This window comes from Zeus faber, assembly GCF_960531495.2.
Source record: "Zeus faber genome assembly, chromosome: 8".
NCBI classification, from domain to species: domain Eukaryota; kingdom Metazoa; phylum Chordata; class Actinopteri; order Zeiformes; family Zeidae; genus Zeus; species Zeus faber.
The window spans coordinates 13,933,869-13,955,677 of record NC_137195.1 but is presented as its reverse complement, the minus strand read 5'-3'; the positions used below and the strand labels follow the sequence as shown (position 1 = coordinate 13,955,677).

The 21,809-nt window shown below is 43.4% G+C and overlaps 3 protein-coding genes across 4 annotated transcripts in view; 2 read left to right on the top strand and 1 right to left on the bottom strand.

The window, feature by feature from the left end:
• grwd1 (glutamate-rich WD repeat containing 1) overlaps positions 1-6,637 on the top strand; it is a gene marked incomplete at its 5' end in the record, with an annotated part of 6,829 nt that extends 192 nt beyond the window's left edge. The window contains 7 exons of the mRNA XM_080005060.1: positions 1-22; positions 173-290; positions 2,534-2,705; positions 2,887-3,097; positions 3,827-3,972; positions 4,061-4,252; positions 6,200-6,637. The exon at positions 1-22 is cut by the window's left edge and continues 192 nt beyond it. Of these exons, the coding sequence (XP_079861186.1) occupies positions 1-22; positions 173-290; positions 2,534-2,705; positions 2,887-3,097; positions 3,827-3,972; positions 4,061-4,252; positions 6,200-6,508 (1,170 nt within the window). The 3' untranslated portion in view covers positions 6,509-6,637. The remainder of the gene's footprint in view (positions 23-172; positions 291-2,533; positions 2,706-2,886; positions 3,098-3,826; positions 3,973-4,060; positions 4,253-6,199) is intronic.
• Positions 6,638-6,832: 195 nt separating this feature from the next.
• Positions 6,833-10,336, bottom strand: cdc42ep5 (CDC42 effector protein (Rho GTPase binding) 5). 2 transcript variants are annotated; one of them, XM_080006170.1, is made up of 2 exons: positions 10,160-10,336; positions 6,833-8,905 (listed from the first exon to the last, which is right to left on the bottom strand). In XM_080006170.1, the coding sequence occupies exon 2, from the start codon at positions 8,901-8,903 to the stop codon at positions 7,971-7,973; it is 933 nt and encodes a 310-aa protein (XP_079862296.1). In that variant the 5' UTR covers positions 8,904-8,905; positions 10,160-10,336; the 3' UTR covers positions 6,833-7,970. The 2 variants fall into 2 exon arrangements, with proteins under 2 accessions (XP_079862296.1, XP_079862295.1); XM_080006169.1 differs by lacking the exon at positions 10,160-10,336 and adding an exon at positions 10,002-10,121.
• Positions 10,337-13,849: 3,513 nt separating this feature from the next.
• On the top strand, positions 13,850-21,783 carry leng8 (leukocyte receptor cluster (LRC) member 8; the record flags this gene model as incomplete). The annotated part of the gene is made up of 15 exons (XM_080005135.1): positions 13,850-14,153; positions 14,704-14,830; positions 15,005-15,151; positions 15,362-15,439; positions 16,304-16,721; positions 16,961-17,114; positions 17,205-17,375; positions 17,590-17,829; positions 17,921-18,079; positions 18,650-18,941; positions 20,630-20,731; positions 20,826-20,894; positions 20,975-21,104; positions 21,301-21,508; positions 21,621-21,783. The coding sequence occupies exons 1-15, from the start codon at positions 14,113-14,115 to the stop codon at positions 21,781-21,783; spliced, it is 2,499 nt and encodes an 832-aa protein (XP_079861261.1). The 5' UTR covers positions 13,850-14,112.
• Between the last annotated feature and the right edge of the window lie 26 nt (positions 21,784-21,809).

Below are 21,809 nucleotides of genomic sequence, written 5' to 3'. Positions count from 1 at the left end.
ATGTACCACGAGTGCCAGACAGGCAAGACGCGAGCACGTGTCCCGTTGTAAACACTGCGACGCGGTGCTGCCCGTGGTTCTGTAACGAGGTAGACCCGGACGCTAGAACCCGATCAAACATTAACGGCCAACTTTTTTTTTTCCCCCTCCCCCCCCCGTAACCCCATCCCAGGTGCTCCCTGTTTGAGCTTCGACGTGTTGAGAGATGGAGATGGGGAGGGCAGAGAGCAGTTCCCCCTGTCCATGCTACTCTGTGCGGGCACGCAGGCCAACACTGCTCTCAGTAACAGGTAGGTTCTGGGATAGTTGCTACCGATAGAAGCGAAATTCAAAAAGACAAAAAAGCAACATCCCATATGTAAAGCCCTTTCCCCCATGTACACACTGAAGGATTTGGCAAGGACGACGATCACAGGGGGTCGCGCATCTCGCCACTCTAACACACACTGCAGGACCGAGACTTGAGAACCGATATCAAACCAACCCGATCTGCTCACAAGAGTCTGCTCTGTGACTGATCACAAGAGCCTCTGACGGACGAACAGTCTCAAACCAAACGACTGTCCGTGTCTGGAGTGCGCCCCTAACAGCCCTTAAGACAACAGAAAGTTTGAAAATGTCATTTTGAAAATTTGTGTGGAACTCGAAGTCCTAGCGAAAGTTCTTTGGTGTACAGTACAGTAGGCATAAAGCACCGTTATTATTTTTTATATGATCCAAAAGCGATTTAAAGAGTTTGCAGCGAGGGTTACTGAGATACACAGAATTTAGGAGGCACGACACGAGTATTGCCTGATAAATATAATAAATAACCTTCCTGCCTGAATAGATGTAACATAGCATATTTGAAAGCTGTCAAGCCCTCTGGACTGGAATTAATTCACTATTGGTACTATAAGAAATAGAGGTGGGTATGATCCAATATCGGTATCTGGTGCTGATACTGGCGTCGTTCACTTATCGGATATTGGACTGACGTTGATGTCCGATATTAACTGTTGGAGTTGGGCGAGCATTTTAGGGCTGCAGGAACAAAATTCAAATGTAATTTGAATATTAAAAAAATAACACAATTAGAAGTCAGAATTGCCAATTGCTAATGTTAGTGACTGAATTCACATGTGATGAGAAATAAAGTTCAGTATAAGTTAATTTGGTTTGTTGCGCAGAGAACGAACGGTAGAGAGAAAAAGTCCCGGTAGCGGTGTGCAAGGTCCGTGTGGGAGGAAGAGTGCGCCACTGACCAGGATGTCCAGTAACTCCACAGATGTGGTGATGAAAGCGGGAAATAAACCCGACTGTCAACAACGGAATGGTGCAGAAGTTCCCAACCACCAGCTCGCGGAGCGTGCGGGGCTGCGGGGCATTTGTCACCGGGCCATGAGAACGTGGGGGCGATTTTTTCTTTTCAGGAGTGATCTGCTCCGCAGCAGGCAGCAGGAAACTGAGTAAATTAAATAACAGCTAGAGTTGGTATTTGCTCTGTTTGGGGAGGGGGGGGGGGATATCGCTCTGATCGGCGGAGCCGTGAGTAAAAGAGTGGATCGGTGCATCTCTAATTAGAAAGATGCAAGGTCTAACAAGTCGAGTGTTATTTCCAAGTATCTCCAGTTAGACCATGCTGTCTAACTTAAATGGTCAACCATCTTATTAAATGTTGGCATTGGGTCCAATGTAAAAAAGTGTCTTGCATCTTTATCAATGGGTCTTCCACCCCCTCGTCTGTGAAATATTTGTTTACGGGCCTCAGAATTTGGGCTTCAGACCTGGTCCGAAGCAGAAGCTCTCCAACACACAATTAATTTTTGGTGCAGCGCTTCACTTCTCACCCTGGTAGCTCCCAAAGTGCCATGTGGCTCGCGGCCAACAGCTGGGTCAATTTCGGCGCCGAGTCTATTTCTGGCGCTCGTTGTGCCCCTGCCAATTTCCACAGATGTCAGTCAAAATTGAACATCATATTTCCACAGCACGGCATTCACCCCACATGACATTCATTATTACAATCATTGGAAAGTTCAAGGCTGTAGATAAGAATTCTCAGGCAGCATGAATGGCCCTACCCACCCCGGGACAGTCGAACTGGGTGTAAAACGTGACGTTAATTGTCGAGGTGGAGCATGAAAAGCCTAATGATTGCCAGAATCCTTTTTAATAAGACTAATTAAATGCATTTGGAAGCTTTTTTTTTCCACAGCAGTTTGGTCACAGTGGTTCAAAGTATATTTATCATCACATTTGTTTTTGTGATCATTGTTGTAAATCTTTCACTATACTTAAACATTTGGCTTAAAAATCTGTAGCCTACTGAATTATATAGTGTGCAGCCAAGCGCCATGCACAATAAATGATGACAATTGAGATAAGTGTATGTAGGATTAAAGGGCATTGCAGATTCTATGCTGCCCTTACTCTTAAACCTTTTGGTTCAAATGGCAGTATCTTGACTGTTTTGTTGTTTGCAAAAAAATGTTGGAATCCACAATATAAATTTATTTTTTTTCTTCCCCTGGTGGATTTGTTTATGGCCTCTTAGACTTCTTGTCATGCGCATGCATAATCTCCACGGCACCGAGAAAGAGGGAGAGGAGAGCGGTGACGATGAGCAGAGTGATGAGGAGGAGGAGGAGGAGGAGGAGGATGAAGACAAGAAGCCACAAATGGAAATGGCCATGGTGCCTCACTACGGTGGAGTCAACAGAGTCAGAGTACGTTCCCTGATATTGCAGATATGCTGCGGTGAAATGCTACCCATCTCATCTGTAGCTTTATGTTACTGACCCAGTAACCTACATGTAAAGCTGCCGCAGAGATGGGTAGCTCAGTACTCCGTAATACTGAGTGTGTGATAATGTCGACTATAGTTTCTGAATGTTCTTCCATGTTCAGGTCACCCAATGCGGAGAGCGGTCGTTGGCTGCTGTTTGGTCAGAGAAGGGACAGGTGGAGATATTTGACCTGCAACGCCAGATGGAGGCGGTCCACAGCGCTGCTGCCATGGCAGAATTCATAAAAAACCAGCAAGAAACGAAACCCCTTTTTAGTTTTTCGGGCCACATGACGGAGGGCTTTGCAGTGGATTGGTCCCCTAAAGTGCCGGGTAAGTGTTTCGCCTTGATTGGTATTAGTATGAAAAAATCAAGTTGATGGAGAATTAACTGTTTGGTTTCCCTATGATTCCAAACGTCTTGAGAAAGTGAGGTTAATAATAACTCCCATGGATATAAAACTCATATTTTTCGTGTAATTTGAAAGTGTTATTTCGTAAGATTATTTAGTTAAACCCCATATCTTATACTTTATTTAGCTGGCACTCTTAAGAACCAACCACTCATTGTATTTGCATCATGCGTGTGCTCCTCTATATGCTCTTGGAAACAAACAAAAAAATAGATCAATCATTAGACAATATACGTTAAAAAAAAAAATGTTAAGTGACCGTCTTAGCTCAAAGACGAGGGTCATCTGGCTATTGAAATAAAAAGGTTGCAGTTTTGAATGGAACTCAGGGGCTTGCAGAAGAATCCACCCAATACAGAGAATGTTATGGATTTCCACTTAAAAGACTAACTGTTCCACAAATGCAAACGGGGGAAAAGTGAAATATCATTTCTGTGGGTATGAAGGACACCTCCTTTGTACAACACGTTGATTTTCTTTTTTCATAAATAGTTTTTAAAACCAAGCAGAATCTGACGAATGTGTGCAGATAGATCCAATATTATCAATATATCAAACTTTTTTTTAAATTAGGAAAAGTATACGACAATTTTTTTTTTAAATGAGAGGCTGAAATTTAATTATTATTAGTATTATTATTTTTTCTAAGGTCGTCTCGTCAGTGGTGACTGTAAAAAGAACATCCATGTGTGGGAACCACAGGAAGGATCCACGTCATGGAAGGTGGACCAGCGTCCTTTCAGCTCCCACAGCAAGTCAGTGGAGGACCTGCAGTGGTCACCCACTGAAGCCACGGTATGTTCACCACCAAGTGGCTCAAACTAATGTTGTTTCTGGGAAGACATGAGCACTCTAAATACATTTTCACTCCCGTCTACACCAGGTTTTTGCCTCGTGTTCTGTGGATCGGTCGATCCGAATCTGGGATATCCGCGCCCCACCAAACTCCATGCTCTCAGCCGACGAGGCGCACTCGGCGGACATCAATGTCATCAGCTGGAACAGGAGCGAGCCGTTCATCCTCTCCGGCGGGGACGACGGCCTCTTAAAAGTATGGGATCTTCGACAATTTCAGGTAAGCTGTGGCGACGGCTGCAAGTTTGGGCTTCGGCAAAATGAATCCCTTATCATTTAGTTAGTGTCATTTAATCAACGCCAGAAAATTCAGTTTTCACCCTACATTTGCTATATGACGCTACATGTAAATTTAATTATTCTACAAAATTATGGACACCGACAGGTGAAAATGGCCAACTACTAATACATGAAGTACCAATGTCAAATTGCTGGCCGTTGCATATTTTCCCATTTACTGATACATTGCCTGCTTTTATTTATTTTTCTTCTCTAACATCAATCATATTCATCCTATTTTTTGCTAGTTTTGAAAACTTGCCAAAAAAACATAATGTTGAATGACTACAATAAACAGATAGAGGGCACCCTTGTCTGACCCCTCTTGGCGGTTTGGATCTGAAGGACATGTCATGTTTGTTTATCCTACTTTAAAGAGGGTCTCTACACAGTTATATAATGTATCCGTCCATCTCATCTCAGATTCCAGCAGTCCCTCTCTAAAATGTTTTTTTTTTTTTGTTTTTTTTGTTTTTTTAAGTTTCCTGGCAATGGATGGTCAGCCTTGTCGTGTTCCATTTAGCGTGTTGTTGTTTGGTTTGGCTGGTCAGGTTGTTTCCAGTTGGGACTCATTCCATCTAACGTGTGCGAACAGATCCACCGCCCCCTGGCAACATGATTGGTCAAGGCATATGGGAAGTTTCACTTTCTTTCGCTCCCTATATGTTTCATTTTGACAAGTCTGATCTGTGAAACGACCGTCTATCTTATATTTCATTCAACAAAATTAAAATATTTCAAACACAGGCCAAGTCCTATTACCACACTGTGTCTAAAGCCTTTTCAAAACCAGCGATGATATCTATCCGGGACAAAATCGAGAAACACAAAATCTGAAATGTATTAATGCTTTTCCTTAAGTTGGAAGGCAATAACTGGGGTAAAGTTCTCCAATGTTATGCGGTAAGATAGAATGTTCGTGTTGACCACCTGGACTCTGGAGTGATTAGATTCAATTTTAATCACTCTCATAATACCCCTTTCCAACCGCACCAAAAACCTGGTAACACTCGCTAACATCTGGCATTTGTCATCAGTGGGAAAGGAAAAATCCTGGTCTCAGTCCCGGGTCAAATGACCCGGCAATAGAGACAGGTTTTTTTTTTCAGCTCCACCTCCGACCGACTCTGACGTGAGCAGGACACCTGGGTCGACCCACTCATTTTGGCCCCTTTACCTGCACGATGCGACGTGCGTTGAATTTCCATACGTTGGCGCATAAATAGACAGGAATATCCGTGTATTATTCCATCATTTCGTATCCCAATTTAGCATCGAAAATCAGAAGTCATTGCCTTTTTTTCCCCCCACATGGGGGACCATGAAATGTTTTGAGTGTGGGGGTCAAACAGTGGAAGAGCACAGTGGAGGACCCCGCCGGGCCGCGAGTCACTCCAGCGCGCCCCAAGCCGCTCCCCGCTCCCCGCTCCCCGCTCCCCGCCGCCGAAGGACCAGCATGGAGTGTGCTGCCGGTGCTCCACGCTGCTTCTACTGTAGTGTTGGGTCGTTCATGAACAAGCCGATTCTTTTGAACGGCTCAAAATACCTTTTTTGTTTTGTTTTGTTTGTTTGTTTTTTTCAAGTTTCACCTTTTTTTTTTGTCGTTTTTTTTTTTTTTTTTTAGTTGGTCTCCTCTACTGTTTTGTTCTCAATCACACTGGAACATGACACACTCCTTTTTTCGACATGTTCATGACGTCGTGGCACCAGGAAAAAAAAAAAAAAAATTCTGCTGGCAATATTACAATACAATACTTATATTTTTAGCGAGTTTACCCGGGCTTAAAAAAAAAACCCCGCTAAATTTGGTGTGGAAACTGTATAATGGTCAAATTGATGCGCTTTCCTAAATGGAAACTCAAAACCCCCTAAACTTGTCTCCCTGCAGTCAGGGCATCCCGTGGCGAACTTCAAGCAGCACAGCGCCCCCATCACCTCGGTCGAGTGGAACCCGGCGGACTCCAGTGTGTTCGCCGCCGGCGGCGCGGACGACGTGGTCAGCCAGTGGGACCTCTCGGTGGAGTCGTGCGACGTGGGCGCCAGGGCGGAGGGGGTGAAGGACCTGCCCCCCCAGCTGCTCTTCCTGCACCAGGGACAGTCGGAGGTCAAGGAGGTCCACTGGCATCCGCAGCTGCCCGGCGTGATGATCTCCACCGCTCTGTCAGGGTTCAACTTGTTCAGGACAATATCGGTTTAGATGTTTGACGCAAAGATGAGTTTATACGAATGACAGTTATGGACGCTATTGTATATAGTATGATTTCACACGGTAGATTTTCCATATGAGCCCTACGTTGGGTTATATCAGATTAAAACGATTTTCCAACACCGTAGTCCTGTGGTCTATACTCTCCTTAATTTGTGTGTGCATTTATGTTGCTCTCATTGAGGAAGTCAAATTGTTGGTTCAAAAATCCCATCCGTCTTTTGTCGAGCTGCTGAATATTGATCTGCGCGCTCTTCTACGGTTTGAATCGGAGGAAAGAGGAAGTCAAAACCACACCCGATCAACATATTCCCAATTTATTATATTTATTTTTACTGAAATATTAAAACTCACAGCATAACATAGATGGAACAAGAGGAAAAGAACAGATTTTGTTGTTCCTTAAGTTTTTAAGAATTTCAACATATGAAACTCGTGAGATGAACAGTCCTTTGTGGAGATCTACCCATTACGAACAACAGTAAACAATCGTTTCAATAGATGAATTTCATAAAGATCTAAAAGAGCGGCATGCCTCGTCTTAACACACCAGCTGACTTAACGATTGCAACAGCGTTCATAATAAACCAAAGAAACAGACAACACGGTTGCTTTAGCAACGATGGCATCAAACGCTGATACCTGTTTTTAAGACATTCAGGCATAGTAAAAAAAAACAACAAATAATCTTGTTTTGATCAGAACCAACATAGTTCATCGAAGTACAGTTTTGGAATGTGAGTAGTTCACAGTAATTCAATGTACAGAACAAAGTATCTTTGGTTTGAGGGCATTTCCCATTTTCAAGGCAGATGCAAGGTGAAACTGGGAACATGGAACATGCAGTATAACAGGAATTACCATTCCTAAGGGTACAATACTCTTTTTTTAACAAGATAGCCTAAAAGCTCTTTATAATAAACTTTAAACCTGTTGTACAGACTTCAGGTGACAAAAAAAACCAAAACATTTCACATAGTAAAAGTACAAATATCGATATAATCGTTCCATCGCCCTGAATTGAACTTAATAGTGAGTGAGTTAATCATTCCCACAGACCAAGCGTTCGGGGCCCACGGAATGAATCAAAGTGCTGCAAAACTTTCACTGGAGAAACGCAACTCAGAAAAAAAATATATTTATGGCCAGTTTGACACTTTCCATTACCTGTTACTATCGATACAATATGAAGATGTGTTGTCCAGCCGTATATCTTCATCTATATCTTACATTGAAGAAGAGAACTGTACAACGTGGGGTTTGGTTTTTTTTTTGAAGCCATTTCTTCAAAAGTCTCGTCTCTTCTATAACATTCTTTCTGCCTACAACTCAGTTTTATGATGCTTGTACAAAGAATAAAGAATGAATTCCAGAATTTTTTTTTTTTTTTTAACTTGACAGCAAACGTGATTGTATATTTTATATACATATAATAACGCCGCCCCCGCCCCCCCTATAGACCAATCTCATCGTCAAACTCGTCTTCAAACGTGTAGCCTCTTCCACAATCTCCCATTTCCTCCTCGGAATCCGTCTCCGAGTGGCAGTTCTCCGCCCTCCGACAATCCAGGAGGTTTGCTCCCTCAGAGTCCGAGCTGCGTGACGACGCCGGGCTGGGGGGCGCGTCGGCTTTGTGGTTGCTCACCTCCGCCCCGCCACCGCCCAGGTAGCTGCCGCTCTCGTCCCGGGGGGCCCCGCGGCCGACGCCCTCCGGCTCCTCCTCGTCCTGGAGCCCGAGCCCTTGAGCCTCCTCCTCCTCCGACGCCTGGCGGATGATCTCCTCCCGCTTGTCGCTGAACCTCACCTTCGGCCTCAGCCCCTTCGGTTTGATCCCGTTTCCGTCCGTCGTCCTGCCGTCTTCCCGATCTACCACCTGGTTCCCGTCCGTCCCGACCGGCTCACCGTCGCCGAAGTCGTTCCGCGTGGTGTCCTCGGTCGTCACCATCCCCTTCTTCGCGTCCGCCGCCGCCATGTTGTTGTTGTTGCTGGGACCAAACACGTCTCCCTCGCCGGCGGGGTCGAGTCCCAGTCCGTCCATCACCCCCAAAACGTCCCCCAGGATCGACGGGCCCAGGTCCAGGTCCAAGTCCAACGTGAACGACGACACCGACTCCGAGTGCTGCAGGTCGTTGTCCCGCGACGTTTCCACGCCGTCCGTCGCGAACTCACCGCGGTCGGGCGGCATTTCCGAGTCGGCGGCCGGCAGCGCCCCCGGGTCTCCCGAGTCAGAGCTGGCGGGGCTCGGCCCATGCGTGGACAGGAATGAGGTGTCACCGAAGGCGTCGCCTCCTCTCCCGATGTGCATGGTGTGACGGAAGTCCCCCAGCGGGGCAGAGATCATGGTGGGGTCCAGCCGAGGGGCCCTGGATGACTTGTGGAGTGGCATGGCTGGAAACAAGGAAATTGGGTTGGCCAAAACAGGAGGAAATTAATGGAGCATAAGCAGCAGCATAGCAAAAAATTGTTTTAATAATAAGGCAATGCCAAGAGATTAAGAGTTTAAGAATTAAACTTGTTCACACCTGAAATAATGAGACGAACCCAACCCAAAATATTTATATCACCAGTTTTTGAGCATCAGAGTCGGTACTTTGTTATTTACCGCTGTAAGGTAGGGCCAGTGGAGCGCAGGTTTTGGTGAGCCTGTCCCGTAAGTGCTCTGCTCACAGCGCCGCTTTTATGTTGTGCAACTTTGTGTGAATCTGTTGGATTTTTTTTGGGGGCACGGCTGCGGCTGCGAAGGCCATGCTGGGACTTGCAGGTGAAACATACACAGCGTGCACGGCAAGCACATACTTTTCCCCGAATTCCCACCCCCAGGCTATAGGAGAGGAACATTCATGTCCCTTCAAAAGACCAAAATAATACAAAGACCAGTTAAGTAGTATACTAGCACCTGTGGGGTAGGGCTGGAGGAGGCTCCCATTAGTTTTTATTTTTTTATTTTGTGTATTTATTTATTTTATGTTTATTCATTTATTTGTTTGTTTTTTGTTATTTGTTTGGGGTTTTTTCTGCCTTAATGTGACCTCGCCATCATTGAAAATGAGGGGTTCACCCCTCACTTTATCCCCAAGAACTAAATAATGGTGAAATGAAAAATGAAAGAAATCATACATGACATATATTATAGATGATATACCCTTTATATTAAAAAACAAACCGTTCTACTCCAGAGGCACTCTTGTTTTAGTAAGGAGAAGATGACATAACTAAGGCCTTTAGCACTTTTCATTACAATTATGATACTTGCTACTACTTATAATTATCACTCTTGTTGCTGTTAAACCCTGAAACTCATCACTGCCGGGGGTTTTTTCCCAGTCAAAAAAAAAACCCCAAAAAAACGACTCTTCCAACTAATTTAATTATCAACTCGGCAAAACTAAAAAGCAACGTAAGGAAACCCAGTGTGTGAGTGAAGGGGAGTCACAGACCCTACCCCACCCCTCACCCCCACCACAGCACATACAACAACTTTTACCTTTTCGACTGATTCCTTTCTTTTTTTTCTTTTTTTTTAATCGGGTGTTCTTGACAGATTTTCGGGGGGGAAAGCGGAGAACTAGTGCGCGCAGGCTCTTCATGGCAGAGTGTTTGCCAAAATGAATTAAAAAAAATTGGAATAAGACAAAAACTTACTGTAAAGTGTGTATCGTGTCGTTGGGATCCTGGTCCGTAGCCGAGCTTTACTCACTGGACATGTGTGTGTGTGTGTGTGTGTGTGTGTGTGTGTGTGTGTGTGTGTGTGTGTGTGTGTGTGTGTGTGTGTGTATGCGTGCGTTTCTGCGGCCGCTCCCTCGCTGCTCGTCCCCGCTGCGCTTCTCTCCGACCAGACTTTCTTTTTTCCTCAGGGAAGGAAGGGCCTGGATCAGGAAGTGACGCCGAGGAGCTCCATGGAAGCTGGAGGAAGAATAACTTATATTATGTTATATTACATGACATCCCATCACATCACATCAAATGAAATTACATTACATTTCATTATATTTATTATACATACAGACATTATATTATATTATATTGTATTATATTCTAAAGGTATATAACAAATACTATTTATTTATTTATTTATTTGTATATTAATTAATTCGTTTGTTTGTTTGCTGATTTTTTTTTTTGTTTCTTTTTTGTTTGTTTGTTTATTTGTTTTATTTTATTATATTTGGGGGGTTAGCGGGCATATTCAAATCACAATGGTGAGGAACTGGCTGGACATTTTTCACCATTCTCCTCTCATAGTTTCTCCATTGTTTTTGGAATAAACGTAGAATAGAATAATTTTTAATTGTTAATGAGACTGTTAAAATGTTGTGTTTTTTTTAATGAAATTGTATGGTGTGTGTATATATATATATATATATATATATATATATATATATATATAAAGTTCAACTTCAAGATATATATATATATATATATATATTTGCAGACATTGCACCATGTACATAGCTTCTGTTGTTGTTGATTGTTGGTACAGCTTGCACATCTGTACAGCATTCCCTGCTATTCCTTGATATTTGATTTTCTCAGCTCTAAAACATTGCACAGCAAACATTGCACCACATAAACATACACATGTACATAGTTTATGCGGCTGATTCTTTTTCTATTTGTAATACTCTACCGTGCACAGTCTCTGGAGTTTGCCAAAAACATTTCACTACATGTTGTACACCGTGCAATATGTATGTGACAAACAAATGTTTTAAGAAGAATCTTTATTTGTCACATCACAGTACAACACATGCATATATACACACACATGCTTTTTGGGTGGTGGCCAGTGAAATGTGGCATTTCTCCCATCCTGGCATGTGCTTCCTCCAGGGGGGCAGCCAGGAGCAGTGGGCGACGCGCCCAGGGACCTGGTACCAAATGTCCATCGCTGGTCGGACGATGGTGAGGTGTGCATATTTTTGGTGGGGGACCTGATATACTCAGAACAAGCAAACTCCACACAGAAAAACTCCTATTTGGGAGATAACCCGCCAGGACCTTCTTACTGTGAGGCAGCAGTGCAATGCACTGTGCCATTGAATGTATATATAGTGAAATTGCAATTGATGTGGCAGTCTCCTCATGGAATCAAAATAGTACACTTTATTGAAGGCTACTCACTAAGTAGTTTTATAACTATATAATATGTACTATATAAATAAGTAGTTATAAGTACTATATAAATAAGAAGCTAAGTTTTAAAGTCTACAGTCAGGCATAATACTGTACTGGCATAATACTGTAGGGCCTACTAGGAAACCAGCCAAATTCTGCTTATCTCAGAGGCCAGATTTCTATAGATTTGGGATAGATCTAATTGCTGAACTCATGGAATGCAGTCAGTGAAGTATAACTTCATACCACAGAGCCTATAACATTACAATGTCTCCCCATAGCTGTGAATTTGCTGATCATTGGCGGACACATGGTCAGTTCAGGAACCAAGAAAACCCTACTCAACTTCCTCGTAAGAAGAAAGAACTTCCACGACCACACTCCTCTTGGCTTCATACAATGGAGCAGGAAGTGAGTCGTATATTGTTTTTAGGGTTCTCGTCATACCGGCTCCACATATTTGTGGGATGATGCCGCAGCTGTAAAGGATACTGAATGGGACAATCATTCATTCGGGAAATAGACATGGATTTGTGACAAATTCTGTTTGGGCGTCTAAAAGAAACAGAAAACGACTTTAAAAAACTATATCTATATCTCTGGCTTTTATGTGTGACGCGATGGAATCCACCAGGAAAGTGATCGCGACTAATTGATGGTGGTTGCTCATTCATCATGATAGGCTACAGTCAACAACCATTGAAAATACTACCCTGAACAGAATGAAGTTTTGATGAATTTGTTCATTTGGTACGGGCCCATATATAGAGTGGATATAGAGTTTGAGATTGGACAGATTATCTCCGAAAGCAAACCATTCACTCACAGAAATTTGGGAAAAGAGCAAATTATACATAAGTCTATGCTTGATACTGTTTTTGGAAAAAACGTTTGCTCGTTTCAGATATCAGAATCGTGATGCGACCGAAACGGTCAATTAAAATGAAAACAAAAACATTGCACAATAAATGAACTATGAATAAAATATTCGTTTTTATTTTTATTTCCACTGAACAAATCTAAGAATTGAAAATCCGCAGCACATAGTCCAGAGAAGATTCAAGATTCAAGATGTTTATTTGTCACATACATATAGTGAAATGACACAGCACCGCACCCGGAGATTATGCATAATATGTACTAACCGGTCAGTAACAATCTGGCAGAAAAACGAACTTACTAATTAACTAAACTAGACTAACTGATTCCTAAATCGCAATTCAATAATACATAGGATAAAATAAGAGTCAAAAAAGGGTAATATAAAAACTATAAAACAACAAACTAAACAAAATAAAAGGAATAGACTATTATGTCTTTGCAGATGTGTGCAGCTGGGTGGCATGTGAGTACAGACAGGTTCCATTCAGCAGTCACAATAAACGCAGGATCGATAACAACTAACTTTACGAAAGTAATTGAACTCAACCAAAAAAAAACCGAGTAAAAAAAAATGCCAAAATAAACAACGGAAAAGAAAAAACACATGAAAAAAAAAAAAGATAGTTCAGCAAACATCTCAACTCAACACTTACACGCAGTAAACATGGGATTGTGATTGAAGTATAGAAGCCTATGGCGATTGTGTGCGTGTATGTATGTGTGTGCGTGCGTGTGCGTGTTTGCCTGCGCGTGTAAGTGTGTGGGTGCGCGCGTGTGTGTGTGTGTGTGTGCGTGTGCGCATCTGGCTGTATGTGTGTGCACGCGTGTGCGACCCATTAACTCCCATTGACCGCCGGCCAATTTGTCGTTGTCGTGGTTGTGACGGCAGTCGTGTCTGTGACGTCACAATGACGTCATGCGCGCGCGGTGGGGGCGGGGCTGTGTGTCCCCGTCCGTCAGGGTAGGTGGTCAGTAGTGCAACAGTTGATCGAGCAGATAGGCGTCGATTTGCAACACAGTAAAGATAAAGGTAGGATAGTGATAACGACGTCCTACCATTGCGAGTACAAATCCAACATAAAATAAATAGACATTTACAATGTCGATCTAAAGCAAAAAAAATATATGAATCAAAACCGCATCCGCCACGACACTTTGAAAGATAGATCTGCAGTATTTTTATTTTTACTTTTGTTTTTTGATATTTGAGCAGGGTAAAGAAACGAGGGCGTCATAGAGCAGTGTCCGCTTCCGTTTCCCCAAAACGTCACACTTGGTTTGGAGAATTCCACCCAGCTGCCATTTTGTGTCTCTCAGGCGGTTAAAAGTCGGAGCGAAGTCACTGTTCCCTAAATGGACACTGGATTCGGCTCCCAACACGATCTTCTGTTTCCAAACGAGTCTGTTTAGAGTCAGGTCGGTTGGGGGGGGGGGGTGTGACTTCTGTTTTCGATGGATGGTTCGGTGCCCCTTCAGCATATATTTTGAGCGTGGACTTCGTCTTGTTTACGTTGTGCTATCGGGGAGCTAAGCTACTTGGCTAACGCTAGCGCTAGCCGCTTCTCCTGCCAACCAGCTAAGCTAACGTCGGCGGCGAAATGGCGGCCAATGCGACGCAAGCAACTACCGCCGCCAACTGGTACGTGAATAATCCAGCCCAATAGCCGAGTTATCGGGTTGTCAATTCGTGACATGTCCGTCGGCGTGGTGTGACACACACCGACCGTCGGTCCCAGCTGTACGTTTCGATTTAACGCATCTTCAGTGGCAACTAAGTCGCCTCACTCCTTGATACCTTTAAATGACTTAGCTTCCCTGTTAGCCCCTTAGCCAAGATGGCGGACAAGGCTACAGGCCATGGCGTCGATATTTTCCATATCGAATAGGTGATTATATTGCTCTGGTCGCTGGCTCCTGTCCATCATATTAGAAATTAGAGCCAGAAGGGTAGATATGAATCATTATGATATATCGATAATTACTTACCTAACTGACACATTAACACTCAATTTATAACTTTTGTCGTGTGAATTGTACACACGGAGGCTGATATTTAGCTTAATTGTATTCACATTTCCGAGCGGTTAACCCTCTGTTGTTGTCTTTAAACAATGCCCGCGGGAGACTGTGCTCATAAAGGTGCCAGAACAGTGTATCATATAAAAGAGTGTCGCCCCTCTGAATGCCAGGTCCTACGGGTCTGGCCCAGAAGGCCCCGTGCATGAGAACCCGGAGTGGGAGAAAGCCAGACAAGCTCTGGCCTCCATCAGCAAGAGCCAGTCCAAGGCTGCCCAGGCCAACCGGACTGCACCTGAGGTATAACCATTTAAAATGTACTCTTTCTCAAAACTTTAAACCCTGTTAAGTTTTTTTCGTGTTTGTTTTGCAAATGTATTCTGTAAAAGCGGTGTAAGATATATCCACGCTGTTTCCCTGATATACTCAGGCCTCCATCTGTAACACAGTTCTGTCTGTTTCCATCTGTTTCAGACTGGTCAGTTTCAGCCGGCAGTGACTGACCCTGCTGTCATGCAGCAACAGCAGCAGTACTATCCCTGGTACCAGCAAAATCAACAGCAGTATCCCGGATATACATATCCAGGATACTGTCCCAACTATTACTACCCCATGGCCCCAGTAAGTACACAGTGAAGGGATTGTTTCCTATGTTCAGCATAGGAATGCGTGCCATGTACTTCAAATGTCCGCTTATTGTCTGATTGTTTGACACTCATTATCGCAGAACTACTCAAATGTTTTGCAAAAGATTGATGTATAGATTTGATTGACCTGTTTAAATATATTTGTGCGAAAATTAACCAAATGACTGTTTTTGTAAATTCACAGTATGGTGCTGCCTATCCACCAAATCAATATGGAGCTCCCCCAGGGCCTTACCCAGGACCCCCGACTTCTAATGGACAGGTAATGGACACGCAATAGCATTGATGAAAATACAACAGGCAATGTTCGAATTAATGGAAATTAAATATATCGCTTCAGCAAACAAATTGCTCTCTCTCTTTTTTAGATACTGTTCAATTGTATCCTGTTTGTTTGGGTGGTGTTGTATGTAATGGTAGACTGATTTCTAGGCGTAGGGGGAAAAAACACCTCAGTATCGCAAAAAAAATTTTTTCCTTGGACCTGCACCAAAGGTGCTAATCCTGTGGCAGCTTAGGGCACCTAAGCACCCATGGAGGAGGCTGAGCACCCACGGGAAAAATGAAATTTTTGCATTCCACGTGAAGAGGGAGCGATCGGGGCACACTTTACGCCCCTGTCTCCCTCTGCATTTTTCCTGTGAGTGCTCAGTGTTTTTAAATACCACTTTTTGAAAGGAACATTAAATGGCCAAAAATACAGTCTCCCCAGAGAGAGAGAGAGGGAGTCTCCGCATACCCCCTCCCAAGGATCACAGTATACCCACTACAATAGACTACACTACCACTGTTCAAAAAGTATATATTTTTTTATTAATTCTATTGTACATGTACATTTTATTTACCACTTTTCAATGCAGTATATGATGATGCTGCTGAAATAAGTCAGAAAGACTGACATGTCATGTGCATTATTTTTGGAAATATGTCTCATTAAACTTTTTCCCCATGGTCTAATGTTAAAAAGTAATGAAATACAATAAATCATAATAACGAATCAAAATACTAAATCGTGATAGTATAAAGCAGGAGATAAGCATATCGTCCTGGCCCTATTGATTTCCATTTGACACATGGTGGCTATGGGATTTTATTTTACGTATTTTGTTTTTCCTTTATTTAACAGCCTCCACCTGTGCCCGGAATGGAGGACCAATCATCTAGCTACCCCCCCCAGCCCCAGCCCCCACCCCCTGCAACCCCTCAGCCCCCCCAAAGTCCAACAACCTCAGAGAAACCCCCTCCCCCCCCGCTCCCCTCTATTCCTGCCTCCCCCAACTCCCAGTACCCCCCACTTCCATCGCAAAATGCTTACAATTCTTACCCACCTGGTGACCCCAACCAAATGCAAGCCTACAATCATAACCAAGGTAGACCCAACTATGGACAGGTCTTCCAGGCCCAGAACTCCTATCAGGCTACTCAGAACAACTCGCAGCAGCAGCAGCAGAACCAATACGGACAAGGCATTGGAAGAGGAGATTCCAACAAAAACAAAAATAACCCAAAGCAAGGAGGCCAGCAACTCTGGCATCGTATGAAACGTACGTTTTCTACATCCTATCTAACTCATCGGTGTGTAATTCATGCCTTGTGTGTCGATGCAAATAAAGAGCTTCCACAAAGTTGCTGCAGCCACTCCGCAACTGTAGTTTGAGAATAAACTTTGAACAATTGTCAGCTGACCCTGCCACATGTTATAAAGAATAATGTGAAACTCTGCGATAGATATACTTGGATCATCATAACTTGACCTCTTCCCTGTTTTCCGTCCCTCTAACAGAGGCTCCTGGATCCGGTGCAGTCAAATTCAATATCCAAAAGAGGCCCTATGTTATGACCAACCAGAACTTTCCCCCAGGGGAGCAGCCGCCGGGATTGAATCTTCCTCCTTCCTCTCCTACCGCCAACTCTGCCTCTGGAGGAGTTCAGACCCGGTAAGGCCTGCTCTCTTTCAGTTGATCAATTATTTTTAATGCATTATTTCTAAAGAGGGGATAATGTTCTGACGATTGAGCTATCTTCAGGCCTCAGGACTGGCCCCAGGCCATGAAGGAGTATGTGCAACGCTGTTTTACAGCCTGTGAGACAGAGGAAGACAAGGATCGCACAGAGAAGATGTTAAAGGAGGTTCTGCAGGACAGGTTGAAGGATGGTTCTGCTTATACTATTGATTGGACTCGTGAACCACTGCCAGAGTAAGTGATTTGCTGCTGACATCCCTTGAATTCTACATATTTTTAATTAGGTAAATGTTGTGATTGGATGAAGTTAATGTTAAATTACATTCATTGGAAGGAGCTTTTTATGACACCCCCTCCCAAGGATAATTTTCTTCTTACAATAGCAAAGCTGCTCAAATGTCAGCCTTCTCTCTAGACAGAACTGTGAATTGGTATATTTTCCCTTCAGACTCAAGGCAAAGCAGTCTCGTTGGGAAGCAGTGTCTTCCCAGAGGACGTTGGACAGCCCTATGAGCCGTGGTGGAAGCACCGCAGCTTCGGCTCGAGGTCGGGGGGCTGTACACAGACTAGGCCACTACAGGAACGTGTTCTCTCAGAGGAGCCCCTCGTCGAGCTCCTCTCGCTCGTCCTCGCCGTCTCCCTCCCACAGCCGACACAGAGATCACAGCAGTCAGAGGCACAGACGCAGGTAAGGCTTGCATCCCCACCCGGCTCTGCAACAAGTCGGACGGCCATTGTGTGTATATATCTTGTTTCAAACGTGGTCTTAATTCCGACAGTGATTCGGGCTCCCAGTCAGACAGCAGTATTTCCAGTGACCTCAGACCTCAGCTGTCTCGACGTCAAAAAGGAGGAAGAGGCCGCGGCAATGACAGGGACCGGGGCCGTGGAGGTGGAGAGAGAGGACGTGGGAGAGGAAAAGCCAATAGAGGAAGGAGGTAACATGCAATCAACGTGTCCTTCTCAAACATGTATGATAACTCTTAAATTGCCTCATAAAAAGGTGGTAATTTTTAGGGCTGCCCCCTGAATGTCAGCGAGTGTAATCATCTGTCAGAGACCATCAGTTGACTGCCATCCAGCCGCGCAGCCTTGAAAATAAATTTATTTATTTATTTATCAGTGTGTTACAATAACAAGATAGTACAGAACCTTACACAAATGTACAGGGATAACATTTCAATCATGGGTCATGAACAAGGGGAATTATGGACTCGTCTCGTTAAGCGACGCAGACACAACTCTCCGGTTGAAACCGCTCCAACGCTGGAAGTGTAACTAACTGGTAACTCTGAAAACTTTTCATTTATTTCGGAAGCGATGCTGCCGAATAGTCTAATCTTCATATTGAACAGCCAATTCCGATTCGACTGACAAGCTTCTGAGTCTGGTACAGCACTAGTCATTTTTCTTTCCCTCCCATCTTTTTAGATACTATCATAAACTGTAAATGTGTGTTTAACATTGAGATTTACTTTAAATAAGAACCCCCCCCCCGTTATTTGTAGAAATCTGGAGGACAATTCTGGTCCCGGCAAGAAGAGGAAAGGTGGGAATGCGGGTTTGGATTTCCACGACCCTAACAGGGAGGCCAAGAAACAGAGTAGGGCAGCGCGTTTCCACAAGCAGCTTCGCTCTGAGCCCCTGGTTCTCTCCATCAACTCCCTTGACCTGCCCAATGGAACACAGGAGGGCCTCAGCTGGGAGGACTGTCCCATTGTGGGAACCTGCCAGGACATTACTAAGAACTATCTGAGGCTCACCTGCGCCCCTGACCCCTCCACAGTGCGCCCTGTGCATGTGAGTTTGAAACTTTCATCTTATGTTTTTGTATTTCTGTTCAACCGTTTGGCAGCCGTAAGATATTAATCATTACGATTTTCGGAGCTGCATATTGTCCAATAGAACGTTGGGGTGGGTAATGACAATCAAATTTCACAATATGGTTTGACGAATATTTATATAAATAATTTGTAGGGGTGTCACGATTCATTTTCAGCACTGACTGACATGCCATTGTTAGACTACCTAGTTTTGATTTGTAAAGAAAAACTTGTTTCTCAATAAGTAGCTTTTTATTTGAATAATAACAATTATAAATGATAGCATGAGAATATTTAAACAACACAAAAGTTAAGAGCTTTATAAAAACTGGACTTTAGCGTAATAAACAATAAGTTACTTATTACACTGCTTTAAGTTACTCACCAAAATAAGCGCAAATCAATGGATGCTATTTTTGAGGGGAAAGCTGGTATTGAAAGGCAAATTACTACCGGCAGGGTTCCAGACTCACTTTTTCCACTAGTAACACTGGTACTCCCGACTGAAAATTTTAGGAGCACCAGCACAAAATGTAGGAGCTCCACTGAAATGGACATGCGACAACACATTCATATTTTTTCCCTCTTAACTGTAAATGCTTTGGTCATAAAAACACAATTTACAGAAATACTGTGCTGTCCTATTTTCAAGGGAAAAGTCATAAAGTGATGTATTGTTTTAACAGGAAAAAAAACATTTAGTTAAATGTTTTTTGTTTTTTTTGTTTTTTTTAAAGACTCCAAATGAGTTAACAAATGTAAACATAAGGTATGTGGTCAGTACATAACTGTCATTAACAACCATGACTCCGCTCTCTGTCACTAACACACGCACACTAAGGCTGTCAAACGATGGTTCGATTTATCAAATTTTTTTTCTTGTAAAAAAAAAAATACACAATCCAATGGCAATTCAGTATTCGAAAAGTTATTTTAATATTCAAATTCTATTTGAATTTCGTTCCTTCAGCCCAAGTGCCAGGTGCGCGTTGAGGGAGCCGGCCGCAGCTCGCCCAACTCTCAACCAAATTTCATGAAAGTCAGTTCGGAGCCAGACGAGCCGCAGTAGACTCCAGAGGGGCCGCGCATCCCCCAGCGCACACTGCATTTGTTTAGCGGCTGCTCTTGACCGCCCCAATATGGCGGCCATGTCAGACAATATTACCCACAAAAATACGGGGAGAATCGGGAACCTGCTTCTGATTTCCATGCTGAAGATTTCCTGCTTGAAGTTCGAAAACAAACGTTCATTTTGATCAATTTTAGTTTTTTCTTTTTAATCGGAATTGTGACATCCTAATAATTTTATAGCATATTGGCGTTTTCATAAAATATTTAGACAACCAATATTTGAGAAATGATCATTTGTAATGTGGCTAACCTGAAAAAAGCAGGAACAGGGATCGATAATGAGGTGGTCTATGGAGTTTATTGTAATGCAGCCTTAAAGACAACATTTAACTATCGCAATATCACAATAACAAATCTTAGATAATGTCCAGTCTCATCACAATATTGATATGTTATTACCCAGCCCTGGTAAAGAAATGACCAAAAATGCAGTGTGCTATTTGACTGATCATTGACTGTCCATAATGTATTAAGTTGAAGGAGCCTAACAACAAATGCAAGTTTTGATAAAGTTTTCCCCACTGGCTTCTCCAGGTGCTGAGAAAATCTCTGCAGGTGGTGAAGGCCCACTGGAAGACTCACCAGGAATACACCTACGCCTGTGAACAAATGAAGTCCATACGACAGGACCTTACGGTTAGTTTCCGCTAAATGTTTTTTACAGGACGGACAGGACACCCGTTAAAGGTATTAAAGACCTATCACTTGGACTGTGCTTCTACCCTCGCAGGTCCAAGGAGTTCGTACAGAATTCACAGTGGAAGTATACGAATGCCATGCACGCATTGCTCTAGAAAAGGTGACTTTGTCTGTCTGATACATATTACGCTGCAATTGGTTTTCTGTGTTTTGTGATAATCATTCTGATCTTGTCTTCAGGGTGACCATGAGGAATTCAATCAGTGCCAGACGCAGCTTAAGGCCCTTTACAAGGACAATCCATCGGAAAACATAGGAGAGTTTACAGCATACAGATTGCTGTACTACATTTTTACCAAGAACACTGGAGGTGTGGTAGTATTTCCTCATAGCGTATTGTTATTATATGATTCATATGTTAAAGTGGTAATCTGTGAGATTAGTTTGTAAACATTATTATTACTATTTTTTATCAATCTTTAATTTGAGGTCTTTGCTACAATGGCAAACCTGTCGTATTTGTAAAGAGATTGAAACTTTTTTTGTGTGTTTTCCTTGTCCTCCAGACCTGACCACTGAATTAGTATATCTCACACCAGCACTGCGGGAGGATGACTGTGTGTCTCATGCTCTCGCCCTGCGCGCCGCCTGGGCTCTGGGCAACTTTAACCGTTTCTTTAAGCTCTACCTTCGTGCCCCGCGCATGGCTTCTTACCTCATCGATAAGTTTGTCGAGAGGGAGAGAACGGTCGCTCTGCGGGCCATACTCAAAACGTAAGTCGTGTGTGTTGTTGTGAGACATGAGCGTTTTGTCATCGGGAGGTACTGACCTTATCTTTATTTACTTGTTTTTTTTAATTTTTTTTCCCCTCTCCTGTGTTTACAGGTTCAGACCAGACTTGCCGGTGCAGTATGTGCAGTCTACTCTGGCTTTCCCTTGTTTAGACTCCTGTACGGCTTTTCTCACTGGGTTGGGAGTCACATTCTTTTCCTCTGACCCCAGCAGAATAGACTGCAAAGCCAGCTCTGCATGTTTGGCTGCTTCTTGAGACAGGGGGTCAGGGCGGGGGGTGGG